This window comes from Gorilla gorilla, chromosome 20 (assembly GCF_029281585.2).
Source record: "Gorilla gorilla gorilla isolate KB3781 chromosome 20, NHGRI_mGorGor1-v2.1_pri, whole genome shotgun sequence".
NCBI classification, from domain to species: domain Eukaryota; kingdom Metazoa; phylum Chordata; class Mammalia; order Primates; family Hominidae; genus Gorilla; species Gorilla gorilla.
The window spans coordinates 63,338,410-63,359,903 of record NC_073244.2 but is presented as its reverse complement, the minus strand read 5'-3'; the positions used below and the strand labels follow the sequence as shown (position 1 = coordinate 63,359,903).

Here is a 21,494-nt window from a genome sequence, read left to right as displayed (position 1 = left end):
CAAGTGATCCGTCCACCTCGGCCTCCCAAAATGCTGGGATTACAGGCGTGAGCCACCGGGCCAGGCCCCTAACCACGTTATCTGCTCTATCTCCCTACCTCGGTGCCTCTATATCCCCTTGCCCTGATTTGACATCTTCAGGTAGTTATTCTTACAGAATATATGCTATGTATGTCTCGTCTGTCTCCCTTACAAGCATGCAAGTTTCCTGAGAGTAGGGGCCATGTCTATTCTGTCCCGTGTGCAGCCTGGAGCCCAAAGCATAGCAGGCATTGAATATTTCTTAAATGAATGCATGTAATAATGACGATTGCTTCTCAGCAAAACACTGTCACAACCACCAGCAATAACAATAAGTAAATCTCATGTGTTCAGCCTAATTGTGGTCCAGATTCTGTGTTTACTACTACACAAGTAATATCACAAGAACCTGGACAGTAATATTAGCCCCATTTCTCAGATGGAGAAACTAGGGCATAGAGAGTAGAAGGAGCTAAAGTTACAAAGCAAGTTAGAGACACGGCACCTAGTAGAACCCAGCGCCTAGAATGGCTAAGACCCCCAGACCATCTACCACGCCCTCTGCCCTGGGGAGTGTCCACATTTCCCTACCTAAAACGTCGCTTGAGTCCTAAAGAATCTGTCTTGAGGATATGGCAGGAATAAAGAGAGAGACAGAGAGAGAGAGAGAAGGGGGCAGGGGTCCCGGGACTATTGGATCTGAGAGAGGAAGGGGGCTGGGGAACCAGAGTCCGGGGTCTGAAGAAGGAGGGGCTGGAGCCTGGACTCCCGGGTCTGAAGGAGGAGGGTCTAGGACCCTAGACTTCCGGGTCTGAGGGAGGAGGGGGCTGGGGATCTGGACTCCTGGGTCTTAGGGAGGAGGAACTGGGGATCTGAACTCCCGGGTCTGAGGGAGGAAGAGCTGGGGATCTGGACTCCCGGGTCTGAGGGAGGAGGGGCTGGGGCCCTAGACTTCCGGGTCTGAGGGAGGAGGGGGCTGGGGATCTGGACTCCTGGGTCTTAGGGAGGAGCTGGGGATCTGGACTCCTGGGTCTGAGCGAGGAGGAGCTGGGGATCTGGACTCCTGGGTCTGAGGGATGAGGTGCTACAGGGTGCTGGAGGCCTTAAGTAAGCGATCTCGGGGAACTACATCCAGGTCCCCGCCTGAGCTCTTTCTTTTGGGAGCTCGGATAACTCCGCGAGCCACGCCCCATTTCTGACCCGGCCAAGCCCCGCCTCTCTCGGCCTCGGCCCCTCCCCAACCTTCCCGGGCCCCCGAAGGATCTCGGAGGCGAAGTTGCTAGAAGACACGTAAGAGGGCGCCAGTGGAGATGGAACAACCAAAGGACGGGGCTGGGCCTGAAGGGTGAGACAAACAAAGACCTCCTGAGAGGGGGACAGAGACCCAGAGAGAGGAGGGGACAGAGAAAACGAGAGAGAAAGGGCGCGCTGAACAGACCTGCATAGAGAATCAGGAAAAACAAAAAGGGCTCAGGTATCATCACATAGGTACAGAATCTTAGAAGATCTTGGTGAGAGTTGAGCGAGATACTTAGAAACAGGCGGAGGCCGGGTGCAGTGGCTTATGCCTGTAATCCCAGCACTTTGGGAGGCCGAGGCGGGTGGATCACATGAGGTCGGGAGTTCGAGACCAGCCTGACCAACATGGAGAAATCTGTCTCTCCTAAAAATACAAAATTAGACGGGCGTGGTGGTGCGTGCCTGTAATCCCAGGTACTCGAGAGGCTGAGGCAGGAGAATCGCTTGAACCCGAGAGGCAGAGGTTGCGGTGAGCCAAGTTAGCGCCATTGCACTCCAGTCTGGGCAACAAGAGTGAAACCCCGTCTCAAAAAAAAAAAAAAAAAAAGAGTTAGAAACAGATACTCATCGAACAGAAATTTCCAAGAATAAACCAAGAAATGTGAAGACTCCAGGGATCCCCAGAAGGCTGGAGAAATCGTAGCTGTCCACTGTTTTAGCACTTACCAGACCCAGCCCTGTCATACGCACCTTTGATACCATCCAAAGCCATCTGTGACTATAAACAAATTAAGGTTCGGAATAGGAAAATGATTTGTCCAAAGATACACCACCAAAAGCGAGGCCACCAGGAATTGGAACTGAGTTCTGTCTGATGCCGAAGTTCATGGCAGAGCTGTCTGTTTCTTTAGAGAGACCCGGGTTAGAAACAAAAAGACAGAAGCGGGGGAGGAAGTCACAGGTGGGCACTGAGGATGGAGAGATGGCTGCCTTCCGCAGAGGTGCAGAGACAGCCTGGCAGCGAGAAACAAGGAAGTACGGAGACGCTGAGCCCCACTGACCTGTCTTTTTGTTGTTCTAGGAACAACCTGTCCCTGCCGTCATCTGGGACCGAGCCATGGCCCCCTGCGCCTCTCCCAGCCCCTCCACCCTTGCTCCTGAGCTCCACAGACCCCACCCACCTGGGGCTCCCGGACAGCGTGGCCTCTGTCACCGTGCCCATACGCCTGGACACCCTCTCCTGCCTCCTGCACAGCGCCCTGCTGGGGGCCTACACCTTCCAACAGGCCTTGCCCTCTTGCCCCTGCTGCCCCCAGGCAGGCCACTCCCAGCCGGGGGCAGTTAGGAGGCCTCCCAGGGGACGTGGAGGCTGGGAAGTCAGGCACAGGCCGGGCTGGGGCCGAGGCCCGCATCGACGGGGCCTCGGGAGAGCTGAGCAGCCAGAGAGGGGCCGGGCGGGGGGCCCTGGGGCTGGCCCCAGGACCCCACCAATGACACTGCCATCACCACCAACACTGCCTGCCCAGGATGGGAAGAAGGAAGCTCGAGGTCCAGAGCCGCCCCTGGAAACACCACTGGCTGCTGAGGACTGGGAGACAGAGTACTAGGACCTTGGAGGGTCCGGCACCTGAGATTGCAGTCACCCAGGAGGGTTTTCCTGGGGCCCAGAGTGATCTCAGCCCTGTCAGAAGAACCCCAAGAAACATCTTCCATCCTCCCCTCTCCCCAAAACCACGATCCCAGGAGTAGCTCCTGTGAGGCACTTGGTGAACCTGACCTAAGTCACCTGAATCCCAAGTGAGAAGAAAACCCTAAACCTCGTACCCAGGCCTGTCTCCTTGATGGCCTCAACCCCATTCCCAATGCCATCCCCAACCACAACCACAATCCTTACCTCATTCTCAACCCCCAGGGCTCCTCCAACCCCATTCCCTACCCTCTCCCTAATCCCAAAGCCACTCCTACCTGCCTCTCTCTTCCCCACTCTCAATACCCTATTCCCAAACCCATTCATTCCCATCCCTGTCACCAGTCCCAGCTCCACTTCTGCGCCTCAACCCTAACCCACCCTCTTTACCAACCCCTTTCTCCTCATTGCCTATGTACCTCAGCCCATCTTTAATGTCCTCTGAATCTACAGCCCCAAAGAGCTCCATCCTCAACCTCAGCCACAGCCCTGTGTCCATCCCCACAAAGAACCGCATTGGCCCCACATATCCAGACACCTGTGACTCCCCACCCCACTGCCTGCTCTTCAGGTAGAAAGCCCTGGTTGAACAATAAACGCATGACTCTCCCTGAATCTCGCGTGTGTGTGTGCGCCCGTGTGTGTGTGTGTGTGCGCGTGTGCTTACACAGCTCGGACAAAGCCAGGGTTGCTTTGAGCAAGGCTGGCGACAAGGTATTGGGTTCCGGGGAGGGTCACAGAGGTCAGTGAGTGGGTGGGTGGGGGGAGCCCCCTGGATGCCTGCTTCAGCGAATTCCATTTGAGGCCTCTGCCACCGCTGCATTTCTGCCTGCTGGAAGCTGCTGGGTATTGGGACCATTGTGTAGGGAGGCTTAAGGGATTTGGGGAACCTAAGGGGGCAAAGAGGCCAGTGACCAGGCTCAGCTCAGTCTGCACAGAGGGGCCGTGGCAGAAGGAGGGCTCGGGCAGGCTCTGCCACTCAGGTAGGCACCAGGCATGAGACCTGTAGCCCCCTCTTCCCCAAGTCCTGGGAGTCAAGGGTCCCAGCTCCTTCTTCTCCCAGGACCTGGTGTCCCACCCCCTAGCCCCTAGCCCCTTCCTTACCCACCACCCAGGAATCCAGGCTCCTGGGCCCCTTCTCACCTAGGACTCAGGAAGCTAGGACTCAGGAAGCTAGGCCTCCAGCCTATTCCTTGCTCAGAACCTGGAAGTCCAGGCCCCTGGCCTTCTCTTCCCAGAACCCAGCCCCCCGCTCCCTGTCGTCTTTCCAGGATCCCTACCATCCTCCTCCCTCAGACCCAGGAGTCCGGGCTCCAGTCCCCTCCTCGCCCAGGACCCAGGCGTCTAGGTCTCCATCTCCTTCTCCCAAGCACTTGGCATCCCACTCCTGAGCCCTCTCTTCCCCCAGTTCCTTCCTTCATCCAGTCCCGGGAATTCAGCTCCCAATCCCATCTCTCCCCTTCCCCACAGATCACCATGTACAGCTTCATGGGTGGTGGCCTGTTCTGTGCCTGGGTGGGGACCATCCTCCTGGTGGTGGCCACGGCAACAGACCACTGGATGCAGTACCGGCTGTCAGGGTCCTTCGCCCACCAGGGCCTGTGGCGGTACTGCCTGGGCAACAAGTGCTACCTGCAGACAGACAGCATCGGTGAGCCCCCCGGCCAGGGTCCAGGCCGCGCCTGGGGAAAGAGCAGGGCGGACCTCGGGGCCCAAGGACACCTGTATTCCAGATGGAGAACTCTGCGGCTCAAAGAGGGAAAGGGAGCAACCCAAGGTCACTCAGCATGGAGGGGGCAGAACTGGGACTACAGGGTTGTTTTCTAGCTGCAGTTTCACGGGGTGCTGGTTTGAAGGTTAAGTTGGGAGAGGTGGCATTTCCTGACGCTTCAAAGTTGTCATGCACAGCAATTGGGGCTAGTGTCACGAAACAGCATTTTCTAAATATGTACTATGGACCAAGAACTATGTTAGGTACTGGTGCATACGGAAGAAATATGGGCCCTGAATTTGCTAAATACTGCATAAAGTAGCATAAAGTATTTTTGCCTACTTATAATGTGCCAGGCCATAGATAGAGAGATACATAGAGATATATAGTATATTGCTTGCTTCATAGCATCTATAATATATTAAGTTAATGTATACTATATTATGTGTAATATATGCAATTTATATTATTACATATAATTTATGATGTATAATATATAACTACATATATACATTAATAAATTAATATACAGTATAGTGTATTATACATGCACCTCTATTATATAATAAATTACTAATACATAATATATTGTATATAATATGCTACACATTATATAAGTAATGCACGTGTAATATATTATATATGATGTAGAATCCATTATATTACACATTCATTATCTAATAAATAGTATATATCATGACACATTATATAATAAATTAATAATGTATATATTATACAATATATTATATAATAAATTAATATATAATGTAGAGTATATTATATTGCACACTTGTTATATAACATATTAATAAATTTGGCCAGGCGTGGTGGCTCACGTCTGTAATCCCAGCACTTTGGGAGGCTGAGGTGGGCGGATCACCTGAGGTCAGGAGTTCAAGATTAGCCTGGCAAAAAAGGTGAAACCCGGTCTCTACTAAAAATACAAAAATTAGCCAGGCATGGTGGTGTGCACCTATAATCCCAGCTACTCAGGAGGCTGAGGCAGGAAAATCGCTTGAACCTGGGAGGCGGAGACTGCAGTGGGCCCAGATGGCACCACTGCACTCCAGCCTGGACAACAGATGAAGACTCTGTCTAAAAAATAAATAAAAATTAATTAATAATATATAATATATTGTGTATTACTACTAGTAATAGTAATAATAATAACTGGCATTGACTGAGTGCTTGCTATGCCCTATGTGCTATTCTAAGCACTTTACATGGATAAACTCACTTCCATCCCCAACAACACTACGGGCAGTTCAATTGTATGTAAGAGTGAGACATGAGATTTGATCTCAAAATTCAAACATCCTCTTGAGTAGCTGAGAAGAGCTAAGCGTCACCGAGTGCCGGACGTGACAGGCATGGGAGACTTCGCCCACTCATCTCTCCCCGAGCCAGCCCTGAGAGAGAGGCAGGACGATGCCTGTTTGCTGGAGAGGTAGACTGAGGCAGGGAGAAGTGAAAAGATTTGCCTTGGGCCACCAGCTTCAGAGTCCGGTCTGCCTGACTCCACACATCCTTCTCATTTCTGGCTGTCTCATTTGTGACACTTCTACATTTCTCCTGCTTCAGGCTGGGAATTCCCCGAGGGACAGCCCTGAGCCACCTCTCTGTCTTATCTCTGCCAGGGATGCAGGAGACAGGGAGCCTTGGTGAAGGTCTTTCGTTTTTTCGTTTGTTTGTTTTTGTTTTGTTTTGTTTTGTTTGAGACAGAGTCTCGCTCTGTCATCCCTGCCAGAGTGCAATGGCGCTATCTCGGCTCACTGTAACCTCTGCCTCCTGGGTTCAAGCAATTCTCCTTGCCTCAGCCTCCCGAGTAGCTGGGATTACAGGCGCCCAAAACCATGCCTGGCTAATTTTTGTATTTTTAGTAGAGACAGGATTTGACCATGTTGGCCAGGCTGGTCTCGAACTCCTGACCTCAGGTGATCCACCCGCCTCGGCCTCCCAAAGTGCTGGGATTATAGGCGTGAGCCACCGAACTTGGCCTCATTATTTCATTTGATTTGATTTTTGTAGAGACAGCATCTCACTGTATTGCCCAGGCTTGTTTCAAACTCCCGGCTTCAGATGGACATGGTGGCTCAGCCTGGAATCCCAGCACTTCGGGAGGCTGAGGTAGGAGGATCACTTGAGCCTAGGTGTTTGAGACCAGCCTGTGCAACGTAAGGAGACCCCATCTCAACAAAAAATAAAAAATTAGCTGGGCATGGTGGTGTGCTCCCGTGGCCCCAGCTGCTCAGAAGGCTGAAGTGGGAGGATCACTTGAGCCCAGAAGTTTAAGGCTGCAGTGAGCTAAGATAGAGCCACTGCACTCCAGCCTGGGTGACAGAGCAAGACCCTGTCTCAAAAAATAATAATAAGATAAAATAAATACTTAAAAAGAAACCCTCCTGGCCTCAAGCAATCCTCCTGCCTCGGCCTCCCAAAGTGCTGGGATTCCAGGCCTGAGCCGCTGTGACCAGCCTGAATTAGTGTGCTAGGGATGCCATAAAAAAGCCCCACAGACTGGGTGGCTTGAACAACAGAAACGTGTTGTCTCACAGTTCTGGAGGCCGAGATGAAGATGTGGGCAAAATCAGTTCCTTCTGAGGGCTGTGAGGGAGAATCTGTTCCATGTCCCTCCCTCCCTGGCTTCTGGTGATTTTCTGGGAATCTTTGGTGTTTCTTGGTTTGGAGATGCATCACCCCAATTTCTGCCTTCCTCACACATGGCATTTTTCCTAAAAGCATGTCTGTGTCCAGATTCCTCTTTTTATGAGGACGGCAGTCTTTGTTTTATGTTTTGTTTTGTTTTGTTTTGTTTTTGAGATGGAGTCTCGCTCTGCCACCCAGGCTGGAGGGCAGTGGAATGATCTTGGCTCACTGCAACCTCCACCTCCCGGGTTCAAGTGATTCTCCTGCCTCAGCCTCCTGAGTAGCTGGGATTACAGGTGCCCACCACCAAGCCTGGCTAATTTTTGTATTTTTAGTAGAGACAGGGTTTCTCCATTTTGGCTAGGCTGGTCTCAATCTCCTGACCTCAGGTGATCCACCTGCCTTGGCCTCCCAAAGTGCTGGGATTACACTGGGCAGGAGCCACCACACCCAGCCCAGCCACCCTACTCTAGCATGATCTCGTCTTAACTAATTATATTTGCAAAGACTCTATTGCCAAATAAGTTACCATTCTAAGGCACTAGTTACAATTTCAACATAAACATTTGAGGCGGGGGACAGAAAGGCATAACCCATAAAATCCATGGAGAAACAGCCAGGAAATTCTCTCACCGAGGCTTCTACAAGGCAGAAGACTGGGTTTTACAAAGATCCTAGACTTTTTACTTTTCAATGGCAAGATGCAAGGTTTGAGGTGCACCATTTCCCAGGTGCTCCAGCAGACAGAATAGCCAAGCAGTTAGGAGCGTGGGCCTTGGAGCTTGGATTCTGACTCCAGCCCTGTTTCTAATTATGAGACCTCGGGCAAGTCACTTTACCTCTCTGGGCCTCCATTTCTTCACTTGAAAAATAAGCATAAAAATGGTGCTTATAGAGTAGGGCTCTGGAGGAATAAATAACATCACACCTGGGTAGCGAGCCTGGCATATAGTTAGCCGTTGCTAAAGGATGAAGAGATTATTATTATCTTTCCTGAGGGGCCATCCCTGGGCAAAGCACAAGAGAAGAATGGCCCCAGTGCTCAACATTAATTCATTTCACGCATTTATTGGGCACCTATTATGCACCAGGTGTAGGTGCTGGGGACACAGTGGTGAATGAGACAGCAAGGTGCTTGTCCTTGAGAGCTAAGGATTTACTGAGGAGAGACAGACATTATAAATAAGTTAAAAACAAGTAAATAGGACATTTTCAGATATAAGCAAGTAGTATAAAATAAATGAAAGAGTAGGCTGGGCGCAGTGGCTCACACCTGTAATCTCAGCACTTTGGGAGGCCAAGGCAGGTGGATCACTTGGGGCCAGGAGTTTGAGACCAGCCTGGCCAACATGGCAAAATGCCATCTCTACTAAAAATACAAAAATTATCCGGGCATGGTGGTGCGCACCTGTAGTCCCAGCTACTCGGGACCCTGAGGCAGGAGAATCGTTTGAACCTCAGAGGTGGAGGCTGCAGTGAGCTGAGATTGTGCCACAGCACTTCAGCCTGGGTGACAGAGGAAGACTCGATCTCAAAAAAAAAAAAAAAAAAAAAAGAAAAGAAAAAAAAAGAAATGTGAGAGAGAATAGTAATTAGTAGGAAAATATAGGGAATCAGCATTCATTCATTCATTCATTCAACAAACATTTCCCAAGGCCAGAATGCAAACCAAATGTGTGGTGGGGGTGTTTATGACACAGAACCAACCCACCGCCTGTCTTCAAGGAGCAATCAGGCTGGAGGGGGAGACAGACAAAGAGAGTCACAACCCTTAGCCGTGGGTGAAGATGATGACTGAGGGGTGGGGAGATGCTTCCTAGAGGATGGGTCATGGGAGCTGTGCTTTGGAGGATGAGTAGGAGTTTGCCAGGTGAAGAAGAGGGCATTTGCAAAGAAGGGAAGGATGAGCTGGGTTAGGGATATGGAAAGGGGCAAGGCATTTTCATCTCAGAGGTAGCAGCATCTCTCACTTAGAGCAGGGGAGGTGTGGGAATGACCATGGGGTGCTCCCACAGCATACTGGAATGCCACCCGGGCCTTCATGATCCTGTCTGCCCTATGCGCCATCTCCGGCATCATCATGGGCATCATGGCTTTCGCTCATCAGCCTACCTTCTCCCGCATCTCCCGGCCCTTCTCTGCTGGCATCATGTTTTTTTCCTCAAGTGAGTAAGCCCACCCTCTCCCTACCCCTCTCCTCGCTCTCATCTCAATCCCCAATCTGTCCCCACCCCTCAACACCATTCTCACCCCTTACTCCTCCTCACACTCAACCCCACCCCACCCTAATCCCATCCCCACACCCAAAACCAACCTCATGACTATTTCTAGTTCCAGTCTATTCTGACACTAGTTGGCGTACTACAATTCAGTTCTGGCACGAATCACCTAAAATTTGTGTTTGACTCCACAGGTTAAGACCACAGTCCCTAGCAAGACTGCTTCCACCTCAGCTACAAGCTGCAAGCAGGGTGCCTGGGCCACCCATGCTTTTGATCCACTGGCTACAAACTACAAGGTTCCCAAGACCCACTCAGATTCAAAAATTTGCTGGAGGCCAGGCGCGATGGCTCACGCCCGTAATTCCAGCACTTTGGGAGGCCGAGGCAGGTGGATCACTAGGTCAGGAGTTTGAGACTAGCCCGGCCAACATGGCGAAACCCCATCTCTACTAAAAATACAAAACAAAATTAGCCAGGCGTGGTGACGGGCGCCTGTGGTCCCAGCTACTTGGGAGGCTGAGGCAGGAGAATGGCATGAACTCAGGAGGCGGAGCTTGCAGTGAGCTGGGATTGTGCCACTGCACTCCAGCCTGGGTGACAGAGCAAGACTCTGTCTCAACAAAAACAACAACAACAATAACAACAACAAAAATTGCTGGAATAACTCATAGAATGCAGGAAAGTGCTATACTTACAGTTATAGTTTCATTATAGAGGACACAACTCAGGTCCAAGCAAATGAAGAGACACAGAGGGCAGAGTCTAGGAGAGCCCAAAATGCAGAGCTTCCAAGCCTTCTTCCTGTGGAGCCAGAGATCACTCTCCCAGCACACAGATGTTTTCACCAATAGGGAGCACCACTGAGCTTCAGTGTCCAGAGGTTTTATTGGAGTCTTGTAAAATAGGCATGACTGATTGAATCGTTGGTCATTGATGGAATGCAGTTTCCAAATTCCTTTCTTCCCTGATATCAAGTGGTTCAGAGCCTCAACCTTCTAATATCATGGTCAGTCTTTCTTTCTTTCTTTTTTGTTCTCATTTTTTGAGATGGAGTCTCACTCTGTCACCCAGGCTGGAGTGTAGTGGCTCGATCTCAGCTCACTGCAACCTCCACCTCCCCTCCCAGGTTCAAGTGATTCTCCTGCCTCAGCCTCCTGAGTAGCTGGGATTACAGGCACCCACCACCACACCCAGCTAATTTTTTTTAATTGTATTTTTAGTAGAGACGGGGTTTCATCATGTTGGCCAGGCTGATCTTGAACTCCTGACCTCAAGTGATCCACCCTACTCAGCCTCCCAAAGTGTTGGGATGACACGCATGAGTCACTGTGCCTGACCTGGCTGGTCTTTCTGACAACCACACCCAACCCTGAGTCATCTCATCTCATTACCATAAACTCAGGTTGGGCCCAAGAGGCTCAAGAATAACAAAGACCCTCCTATTACTCAGGAAGTTCCAAATATTGTTTCTCCCTCCCAGGAACCAGAGACAATGGCCAATTACATTATAAAACACAAGTGTGTCCAACCCCATCCCAAACCTGTCCCCCAATCATCTTTACCCCTAATTTCAACTCAACCCCCATCCTCACTCTTATCCCCACCCCCAGCCCATTTCCACCCCTTTCCCCAATCTTAGTTCCCACCCCCATCATCAGCTCTCTGCCCACCTCCAAAATCACACCCAGCCTTAGTCCCACCTGCATCCTCCCGCCCTCTCTCCCCAGCCCTTTTCGTCGTGTTGGCCTTGGCCATCTACACTGGAGTCACCGTCAGCTTCCTGGGCCGCCGCTTTGGGGACTGGCGCTTTTCCTGGTCCTACATCCTGGGCTGGGTGGCAGTGCTCATGACGTTCTTCGCAGGTACTGGGGGCAAGGGGTGGGAAGGTCAGTGTCTGGGGCAGAGTGGGCAGCAGATAGGGTGGAAGATGACAGGGTGTCCCACATGAGTCCCACAGCACTGGGTCAGGAGGAAGACTCCAGGCCTATGGAGTCTGGGGTCGGGGATACCCAGGGAGAAAGAGAGTAGGGTGTTGGGCTCTCTTGGGGTGGAAATGGAGCTGGGGGAGGTTTGGGGGGGTGAATTTGAACTTCTTCTCATGCAGGGATTTTCTACATGTGCGCCTACCGGGTGCATGAATGCCGGCGCCTGTCTACACCCCGCTGAGCCCAAATGTGTCCCCCAACTTCATCTGGAAGTTAAAGTGAGGCCACTGAAGAGGAGGAGGAGGGTCTAGAGGCCTGAAATCCTGGTTCCTAGGGGAATGAGGGGGCTCAGTTCTGGACTGTGGGTTTGTGGGGGGAGGCTGACTCCTGGTCCTAGGCTGGAAGGAGGAAGAATAGGGCCCATGGGAGGGAGCTGAGAAGACTCAAGTCCCCATCTGCCTGGCAGGTTGTTAGAAAAATGGACTATCCATTAGAGCAACTTTCTGGGGCCTAATAAAACTGATGTGAAACTACTAAAGTGTTAATCCTTGAGGGACTAGGATGGGGAGAAACAGCTGTAAGGGTGGTGGGTGTGGTCAGGGGTGCTTTTTTGTGTGTTTTTCTTGTGGTTGTTGTCTTCATCGTTTTGAGACGGAGTTTCGCTCTTGTTGCCCAGGCTGGGGTGCAATGGTGCGATCTCAGCTCACTGCAACCTCTGCCTCCTGGGTTCAAGTGATTTTCCTGCCTCAGCTTCCCAAGTAGCTGAGATTACAGGGGCCCACTACCACGCCTGGTTACTTTTTGTATTTTTAGTAGAGATGGGGTTTCACCATGTTGGCCAGGCTGGTCTCGAATTCCTGACTTCAGATGATCCGCCCACCTCTGCCTCCCAAAGTGCTGGGATTACAGGCATGAGCCACCGCACCCGGCCCAGGGGTGCTGTATTATGGAGGCCTGACCTTCTCAGTTTCTGCAGGGAGGGGAACAGAGATAAATCAACAGTCCGTGTCTAGGAGCTCACCACAGTTCAACTTCCAGGATATGGATGTATAGGATAATCGGACAATTGAAAAGATCTCTGAAAAAACTCCCCGCCCACCCCACCTCCAGTTGGCTCTCCCCAGCCTCCTCTCTCCTCCCCTGATGCATCCCTTCAAAGGAAACACCAGAACCCTGAGCCTTACCTCCGGCACCTGCTCTTCACACACCATTCATGACCGTGATCTTCTCTTCATTCACTCATTAGTAATTCATTCTATTAATTGATGCTGGCCGGGTGTGGTGTCTCACACCTGTAATCCCAGCACTTTGGAAAACCAAGGCAGGTGGATTGCTCAAGCCCAGGAGTCCCCCAGGCAACATGAGAAAACCCCATCTCTACAAAAAAAAAAAAAAAAAAAAATTAGCTGGGCATGTTGGTGTGTGCCTGTCCCAGCTACTCAGGAGGCTGAGGTGGGAGGGTCACTGGAGTCCGAGGAGACGGAGGTTGCAGTGAGCTGTGATAGCACCACTGCACTCTAGCCTGAGCGAGAGTAAGACTATGTCTCAAAATAAAAAAGAAAAAGAAAATAAATGGTTGCTAACTGCCATGAGATTTACTGATGTCTATCATAAAATAAGACTATTTCATAAGGCTGATTCTAATCAGACTATTTACTACAGCTATGCTAATAAATGTTATGTTTATAGAGGCTTATTCCCTAAAATAATATTTACTGGGGCCTCCTCAAATAAAAATACTGTATTTATAGAGGTTTTCTCTAATAATAATGACAATTGAAGATTTCTCTAGTAATTTATTGAGGCCTATTTAAATAGAAATGTTTGCCGAGACTTATTCTAGTAATCATATTTATAGGGGCTTACTCTAGCAATAATAATGATATAATTATGACTCCAGACTTAGGACTCCAACTTACCTGCTCAACCTACTTACTCAACATTCCCACTTGAAAAGAAGAGGCATCTCCAATCTCACATATCCAAAAATAAGTTCCTGATCTCACACACACCCTATGTGTTCCTCCCATGGTCTTCCCCATCTTAGGAAATGGCAACCCCATTTTTTATTTTACTTATTTGTTTTTTTGAGATGGAGTCTCGCCCTGTTGCCCAGGCTGGAGTGCAGTGGTGCAATCTCGGCTCACTGCAACCTCCGCTTCCCCTCCTGGGTTCAAGTGATTCTCCTGCCTCAGCCTCCCAAGTAGCTGGGATTACAGGCGTCTGCCACCACGCCCAGCTAATTTTTGTATTTTTAGTGGAGACGGGGTTTCACCATGTTGGCCAGGCTAGTCTCAAACTCCTGACCTCGTGATCCGCCCGCCTTGGCCTCCCAAAGTGCTGGGATTACAGGTGTGAGCCACCGCGCCCGGCCAAACAACCCCATTTTTATCCAGCTACTCAAGCCAACAACTTTGGGATTCAATGTTGGCTTTTTTTTTTTTTTTTTTTTGAGACGGGGTCTCACTCTTGCCCAGGCTACAATGCAGTGGCGTGATCACAGCTCACTGCAGCCTCCACCTCCCAGGCTCAACTGAGCCTCCCACCTCAGCCTCCTGAGCAGCTAAGACTACAGGCATGCACCACCCACTATGCCTGGGTAATTTTTTAATTTTTTGTAGAGATGGGGTCTCCTTATGTTGCCTAGACTGGTCTCTGTCTACTGGTCTCAAGTGATCCTCCCACCTTGGCCTCCTGAAGTGCTGGGATCACAGGCGTGAGCCACCCTAGCTGGCCTGTGTCTGCTTTTGGTTTCCTGTAAATCCTCAAAGACAGCACCTGGCACATGGTAATCACTCAAAAGAACATATGTTGAGCAATAAATCTTTATTCAGGCCAACTGACTTACATAAAGTAAGTGCTGTTTATTGACTTACATAAAGTATTATTTATTGAAATGTACTCTAATGATACTAAGATTTAATATCTTTTTATCATTATAATAGCCATTAAATATTATGACTAGAGTGCACCTCAATAGAAATGATGATGCCTTCCATAATAACTGTTTACCATTAGCATTCATTTCTTTAATAGAACGTAGGTTAATTGAGGATTAGTCTTTTTAAATTTTATTTTATTTTATTTTTTTGAGATGGAGTCTCACTCTGTCACCCAGGCTGGAGTACGGTGGTGCAATCTTGGCTCACTGCAACCTCTGACTCCCGGGTTCAAGCGATTCTCCTGCCTCAGCCTCCCGAGTAGCTGGAATTACAGGTGCACGCCACCACTCCCAGCTAATTTTTTGGGGTCTTCCATGGCAGATGGGGGCTACTGAGGAGCTTTCAAGCCCGGGAGAGGTTGGAAGGGGCTGGAGAAAGTTGGAAGAGACCTGGGTGATTCAAAAAAAACTGACAGTGCTTAGACAAGACTGACAGAGACCTAAGAAAACCAAGTGGCCAAGCAGGCGACATGAGCTGTGAACCCCGAAAATCTGAGACAGGTCTCAGTTAATTTAGAAAGTTTATTTTGCCATGTAGTCACAGCTACTCAGGAGGCTGAGGCAGGAGAATGGCGTGAACCCGGGAGGCGGAGCTTGCAGTGAGCCGAGATCGTGCCTCTGCACTCCAGCCTGGGCAACAGAGCGAGATTCCATCTCAAAAAAAAAAAAAAAAGAACAATAGAAAGTTTATTTTGCCAAAGTTGAGGACATGTGCCCGTGACACAGCCTCAGGATGTCCTGACGACATGTGCCCAAGGTGGTCGGGGCACAGCTTGGTTCTATACATTTTAGGGAGACATGACACATCAATCAATAGATGTAAGAAGTACATTGGTTCATCCAGAAAGGTGGGGACAACTCAAAGCAGGGAGGGGGCTTCCAGGTTACAGGTAGGTGAGAGACAAATTGTTGCATTCTCTGCGTTTCTTTTTTCCTAGATGGAGTCTAACTCTGTTGCCCAGGCTAGAGTGCAGTGGCACAATCTCGGCTTACTGCAACCTCCACCTCCTGGGTTCAAGTGATTCTCCTACCTCAGTCTCCTGAGTCTGAGATTACAGGCGTGCACCACCACGCCCGGCTAATTTTTGTATTTTTAGTAGAGATGGGGTTTCACCATGTTGGCCAGGCTGGTTTCGAACTCATAACCTCAGGTGATCCACCTGCTTAGGCCTCCTAAAGTGCTAGGATTACAGGCATGGCCTCTTTTGAGTTTCTGATAAAGCCTTTCCAAAGGAGGCAATCAGATATGCATCGATCTCAGTGAGCAGAGGGATGACTTTGAATAGAATGAGAGGCAGGTTTGCCCTGAGCTATTCCCAGCCTGACTTTCCCCTTTAGCTCAGTAATTTTGGGGCCCCAAGATTTTCCTTTCACAGAGCTCTCAGGAAAAGCTTCAGAAGGAGGCCTGGGGTTTTCCTCTGGCAACCACAGACCACATCTGGTTGAGAAAGCTGCTGGAGATCCTGTGAGCAATTCTGTCTTCAAGGCCCCAGCTGCCTTGCCTTTGTGCTCTTAAGAGATGGTCTTGGCTGGCTGGGTGCGGTCGCTCATGCCTGTAATTCCAGCACTTTGAGAGGCTGAAGCAGGTGGATCACCTGAGGTCAGGAGTTCGAGACCAGCCTGACCAACGTGGAGAAACCCCGTCTCTACTAAAAATAGAAAGTCAGCCGGGCATGGTGGCGCATGCCTGTAATCCTAGTTACTTAGGAGGCTGAGGCAGGAGAATCTCTTGAACCTGGGAGGCAGAGGTTGCCGTGAGCCCCGATCATGCCATTGCACTCCAGCCTGAGCAACAAAAGTGAAACTGCGTCTCAAAAAAAAAAAAAAAAGATGACCTTCACTCACCCGCTCTTACTGGCTTGTGGTGTCTGTCAGAGGGCCTGGGCTTGTGATCAGCCTGTGATACCTACATGTGCAGAGACTCACTGGAGCCAGGTACAGGTCACCTCTGTGTGTGCGTGCATGCATGGGTGTGATGGTGGTGGTAGTGGGACCCACTTGGGGAGATGAGAAATGAGGTTACAGGCTTGGACCTGGAGGTGAAAGGAGAATGAAAATGGTCGGAGTTAGGTATGAATTATAGAGGTTGCAGAGAAGAATGAAAAGACAGTGGCTGGGCGCAGTGGCTCACTCCTGTAATCTCAGTACTGTGGGAGGCTGAGGCAGGTGGATCACCTGAGGTCAGGAGTTCAAGACCAGCCTGGCCAACATGGCAAAACCCCATTTCTACTAAAAATACAAAAAAAAAAAAAAAAATTAGCCTGGTATGGTGGCGTATAACCCATAACCCCAGCTACTCAGGAGGCTGAGGCACAGGAATCACTTAAACCCAGGAGGCGGAGGTTGCAGTGAGCCAAGATCATGCCACTGTACTCCAGCCTGGGTGACAGAGTGAGACTCCATCTCAAAAAACAAAAAGGGTTGGGATGGGAATGAGAATAGGGTCAAGTTTCAGGAAGAGGATGGGGTTGGGTTTGGAGTAGGGGCTGGGGTTAATAATGGAGAGGGGTTTGGTTTGGAGATAGGGTGGGGTTTCAGAATGAGAATGGAGTTAGATTTGAGGGTGGGAAGGGTTTAAGGGTTGGAACTGGGAATAAGGATGATGTTGAGTTTGGGAATTAGAATGACGTTAGGTTTGGGGATGGGGGCGAATCGGGGGATGGGGTTGAGTGTGTAGTTGGGACTGAGAATGGAGTTCTATTTGAGGATGGGGGTTGGAGCTGGGGTGGAGCTTACAAATAGGGATGGGATTGGGTACGGAGTTGTGTTCAGGAATGGGAATAGGGTTAACTTTGGGGATAGGGATGGGTTGAATTTGTGGTTGGAACTGGGCTTGATATTGAGTTTGGGGATGGAGTTGGGTTTGGGGTTAAGGATGGCTTTGGGTTTGGGAGGGGGTCAGGGTCACAGATAGGCTGTGTGCTCTGACCTGCTACTCACTGCACACCATGGCAGATTTTCCGGAGACCTGGCCTGCTCATGGCCTCTGCCACCTCTGGGAGCCTGTGCTCATAAATGTGTTCTCAGAGTGGTGCAGATCTGAGTGAAGGATGGGGACTGCCAATCTGAGTCTCTCCAATAAAGGAGAGGAACCAGTCTTCCAGGTCATTTCCCAATCTCCACATTTGCCAGCTGTCCTGGGACTGCTGGACCAGTTCATCTCCAAGACAGAGGTCCTCTTCCAGACTACTCCCTATGTATTAGTCTATTCTCACACTGCTATAAATAACTGCCTGGCCGGGCGTGGTGGCTCACACCTGTAATCCCAACACTTTGGGAGGCCAAGGTGGGCAGATCACTGAGGTCAGGAGTTCAAGACCAGCCTGTCCAACATGGTGAAAACCCGAAAATCTACTAAACCTGAAATCTACTAAAAATACAAAAATTAGCTGGGTGTGGTGGCGGGCACCTGTAATCCCAGCTACTTGGGAGGCTGAAGCAGGAGAACTGCTTGAACCTGGGAGGTGGAGATTGCAGTGAGCCGAGATTTTGCCACTGCCCTCCAGCCCGAGTGACAAGAGTGAGACTCTGTCTCAAACAACAACAACAACAACAACAAATGCCTGAGACTGGGTAATTTATAAAGGAAAGAGGTTTATTTGATTCACAGTTCAGCATGGCTGGGGAGGCCTCAGGAAACTTACAATCATGGTGGAAGGTGAAGGGGAAGCAAGCCACTGTCTTCACAGAGTGGCAGGAAGAAGGCCAAGCAAAGGCAGGAAGAGCCCCTTAAAAAAACACCATATCTTGTGAAAACTCACTCACTATCACAAGAACAGCATGGGGGAAGCCGGCCCCATGATTCAATTACCTCCACCTGGTCTCTACCTAGACACGTGAGGATTATGGGGACACAATTCAAGGTGCGATTTGGGTAGGGACACAAACCCTAACCATATCACCCTGTTTCACAGAGGTCAAGTTTTCCTGGGCCTTCTACCTGGGCTGTGGTACCGTCACCTTATACCTGCTCATAGATGAGGTGTTGCCAGGACCTGGTGTTGGTGTGGATGGAAGAGGCTAGCGTTTGGGGGGCTGGAGAACCCTGGACCAAAATCCTTATGTCCCCCAACACCCCCTAGGCCCCCCGATCCTGGTGATAAAGGCCACCAGGCTGGAGCCCCCACCCAAGCAGGGATGCCACTGAACTCATTAATCAGTTGAGGATGTGGGTATGTCTGACTCTCTGCAAACCTTTCAGAATTGTGATTCTCTGCTGTTTGCCTGCCCTTGGCATATGCTCCAAACTGGGGCCCAGGATTCTGAGCTCCTGCCGGCCCCTTCCTCCCTCAGGACCTGGAGTTCAGGCCCCCAGCTCCTTCCTCCTTAAGCCCCAGGAGTTCTAACTCCCAAGTCCCCTCCTTCAGTAGAGACCCTAGACTTGGGGCCTTCCTCTCCCAGAATGGAAGACTGCAGAACCCACAGGAAAGCATGACACATCCTCAACTGTCCCCTCCAGCCACATCTGCCCTCCCCCTTAACGCACATCCTAGCCTGATTGGCTTCCTCCCACCTCAGGGCCCCCAAGCCTCTCTCTCTCTCACCTCTTCCAGGAAGCCCCGACTTGGTGTTGAAGGTTCCACGGGTGGGAGTTGTAGAACCTGTGACAGAGGCAAGTACTAAACCACCGCCCAAACCACTGATGATCTGACACCCTCAGTGCCCTCCCCCACCACACACTAAGCGGGGAACCGGACCCCAGTGAGGGGAGGGAGGACGTTGCCTGTGCAATCCAGGAAGGGAGGGTATGTGAAAAGCTACCGGGAACTGTGTGAAACCAAACCAGTCTCATTTGACAAAGCGCAGGACCCCTCACTGCCCCGACTGCTTGCTGTTCTCTCTTTCTTGGGCTCTGAGGACCCAGGAGTCTGGGTGCACAGCCTCCTTCTCTCTGAGATTCAAGAGTCTGATCAGCAGCCTCTTCCTCCTCCAGGACCCAGAAGCCCTGAGCTTACCCCCATGGAGCTCTGCCGGTCCCTGGCCCTGCTGGTGGGCTCCCTGGGCCTGATATTCTGCCTGATTGCTTTGAGCACCGATTTCTGGTTTGAGGCTGTGGGTCCCACCCACTCAGCTCACTCGGGCCTCTGGCCAACAGGGCATGGGGACATCATATCAGGTAAGGGGAATGGGTGTCCTACAGAGGGGTTGCCAGCGGGGATGGGTGCTCAGTGGTCTTCTCCCGATCAGGCTACATCCACGTGACGCAGACCTTCAGCATTCTGGCTGTTCTGTGGGCCCTGGTGTCCGTGAGCTTCCTGGTCCTGTCCTGCATCCCCTCACTGTTCCACCTAGGCCACGGCCCGCTTGTCTCAACCACCGCAGCCTTTGCTGCAGGTAAGGACTCTGGACTGGACTGGGGCATCGGGAGCCAGCGAATTCCTGCCGAGGAGCTGAGCCATCTCTCTTGTCCTTGTCCCCAGCCATCTCCATGGCGGTGGCCATGGCGGTGTACACCAGCGAGCGGTGGGACCAGCCTCCACACCCCCAGATCCAGACCTTCTTCTCCTGGTCCTTCTACCTGGGCTGGGTCTCAGCTATCCTCTTGCTCTGTACAGGTGACTATCCTGCCCACTGCCCTGGGGAGCTTTGGGAGGGTCCAGTTGGGGTCCCTGAGGACAGAGGGCAGGGGCAAGTGCTTAAACTCTTTCTGGCTCCCCAGGTGCCCTGAGCCTGGGTGCTCACTGTGGCGGTCCCCGTCCTGGCTATGAAACCTTGTGAGCAGAAGGCAAGAGCGGCAAGATGAGTTTTGAGCGTTGTATTCCAAAGGCCTCATCTGGAGCGTCGGGAAAGTCTGGTCCTACATCTGCCCCGCCCTTCCAGCCCTTCCCCAGCCCCTCCTCTTGTTTCTTCATTCATTCAACAAAATTTGGCTGGAATCTGGTTATTCTGAGATTAATTCTGCCAAGACATAAGCCAACTGTCTGCCAGCTCCATGGTAGGAGCTGGGCACCAAGGGAAGGTGAGGGCCCACCAGGCCGACCAGCCTGCAGGGCGCTCCTGCCCAGTGCGAGTGCCCGGCCCGTGTGGACACAGGCTCCAACCCGTGTCTGTGTCTCCCCTTCTCCAGCACTTTTCTTCCTCCCTGTGTCTTTCTCCCTTTAGCTGGCTCTCTTTCCTTCTCTCTCCCTCTCTGATTTTGTCCCCCTTGCCAGAACTCAGCCCTTCCTTGCACTCAGTCAGTTGTCTTTGTACATTTCCCCATGCTGGGGACACTGGCACGGGTCAGACCCAGGCCCTGCCCACCAGGGGCTCAGTCTGTGGGGTGGTGGGGAGGAGGCACTTACAGACCAGATGCAGTTAATACAGGCCAGACAGCAGTCCCAGTGCAGGGAGAATGCCGGAAAAAGACTGACCATATTGTGGAGGGATGGAGACGACTTTTCTGGAGAGAGAACATTTAGGAGCTTCTTAAGGGCCAGGGAAAGGTAATATCCAGGCAGAGGGGCCCAAAGATGAACGTGCAGAAAAGTCAGGAGTCTTGTGGGGATGAAGATCGGTAATTTAGGGCCAGGATATAGAATGTGGGGGCGGGGGATGGAAAATGAAGAGGGAGAGGCAGGTGGGGGCTGTGGCCTCTGATGTCATGCTGGACTTTCTCTTGAGCATGATGGGGAGTTGGGAGAAAATTGTGGGCAGGGGAGGGACAGTGTCAGCTCTAGGTGCCAGAAAGACCCCCCTGTAGACATGGAGGGGAGGCCAGAAGGTGAGGGAGGAACTTGGCAATGCAATAGGTGGGACATGATGAGGCCTGACCTGGGACCAGGAAAGGAGGGAATGAGCCAGACAGATTCAGGGGCAGGAGGAGAAGGACTTGGGGACCCAAGGCTTTTCAGGGTGAGGGGCAAGAAGAAGGTGAGGACAGTGCCCAAGGGTCTGGCTTGATGAACTGGATGGGATGGCAGGGCCATCCCTAATATGGTGGAAGACACTAAGCTCAGTTGGAATATGGTTGACTATTAAGGCCCTGAGGGGCAGCCAGGAGCAGGTGAGAACTTGAGTCAGGCTCAGGGGAGAGACCTTGGGTTGGAGATGGAGTTTTGGATGGAGCATTAAGGAGCACTGAAACTTTGGCTGTGAGGAGGCTTGCCTGGCAAGAGAGTGC

At 51.1% G+C, this 21,494-nt stretch overlaps 3 protein-coding genes across 5 annotated transcripts; all 3 read left to right on the top strand.

Moving 5' to 3' along the window:
* Nucleotides 1–1,020: 1,020 nt before the first annotated feature.
* C20H19orf84 (chromosome 20 C19orf84 homolog) lies at nt 1,021–3,562 on the top strand. Its single transcript, XM_019014934.3, has 2 exons — nt 1,021–1,366; nt 2,342–3,562. Exons 1-2 carry the CDS (start codon nt 1,332–1,334, stop codon nt 2,865–2,867), a joined length of 561 nt encoding a protein of 186 aa, XP_018870479.1. The 5' UTR covers nt 1,021–1,331; the 3' UTR covers nt 2,868–3,562.
* Nucleotides 3,563–3,874: 312 nt separating this feature from the next.
* LIM2 (lens intrinsic membrane protein 2) lies at nt 3,875–11,984 on the top strand. Of its 2 annotated transcripts, none has more exons than XM_063702046.1 (5): nt 3,875–3,930; nt 4,418–4,598; nt 9,320–9,469; nt 11,254–11,388; nt 11,631–11,984. In XM_063702046.1, exons 2-5 carry the CDS (start codon nt 4,424–4,426, stop codon nt 11,690–11,692), a joined length of 522 nt encoding a protein of 173 aa, XP_063558116.1. In that variant the 5' UTR covers nt 3,875–3,930; nt 4,418–4,423; the 3' UTR covers nt 11,693–11,984. The 2 variants fall into 2 exon arrangements, with proteins under 2 accessions (XP_063558116.1, XP_004061333.1); XM_004061285.5 differs by having other exon boundaries at nt 4,418–4,724.
* Nucleotides 11,985–19,198: 7,214 nt separating this feature from the next.
* Nucleotides 19,199–20,277, top strand: NKG7 (natural killer cell granule protein 7). 2 transcript variants are annotated; one of them, XM_004061283.5, is made up of 4 exons: nt 19,199–19,508; nt 19,580–19,726; nt 19,813–19,947; nt 20,052–20,277. In XM_004061283.5, exons 1-4 carry the CDS (start codon nt 19,352–19,354, stop codon nt 20,108–20,110), a joined length of 498 nt encoding a protein of 165 aa, XP_004061331.1. In that variant the 5' UTR covers nt 19,199–19,351; the 3' UTR covers nt 20,111–20,277. The 2 variants fall into 2 exon arrangements, with proteins under 2 accessions (XP_004061331.1, XP_063558114.1); XM_063702044.1 differs by having other exon boundaries at nt 19,580–19,947.
* Nucleotides 20,278–21,494: the final 1,217 nt, after the last annotated feature.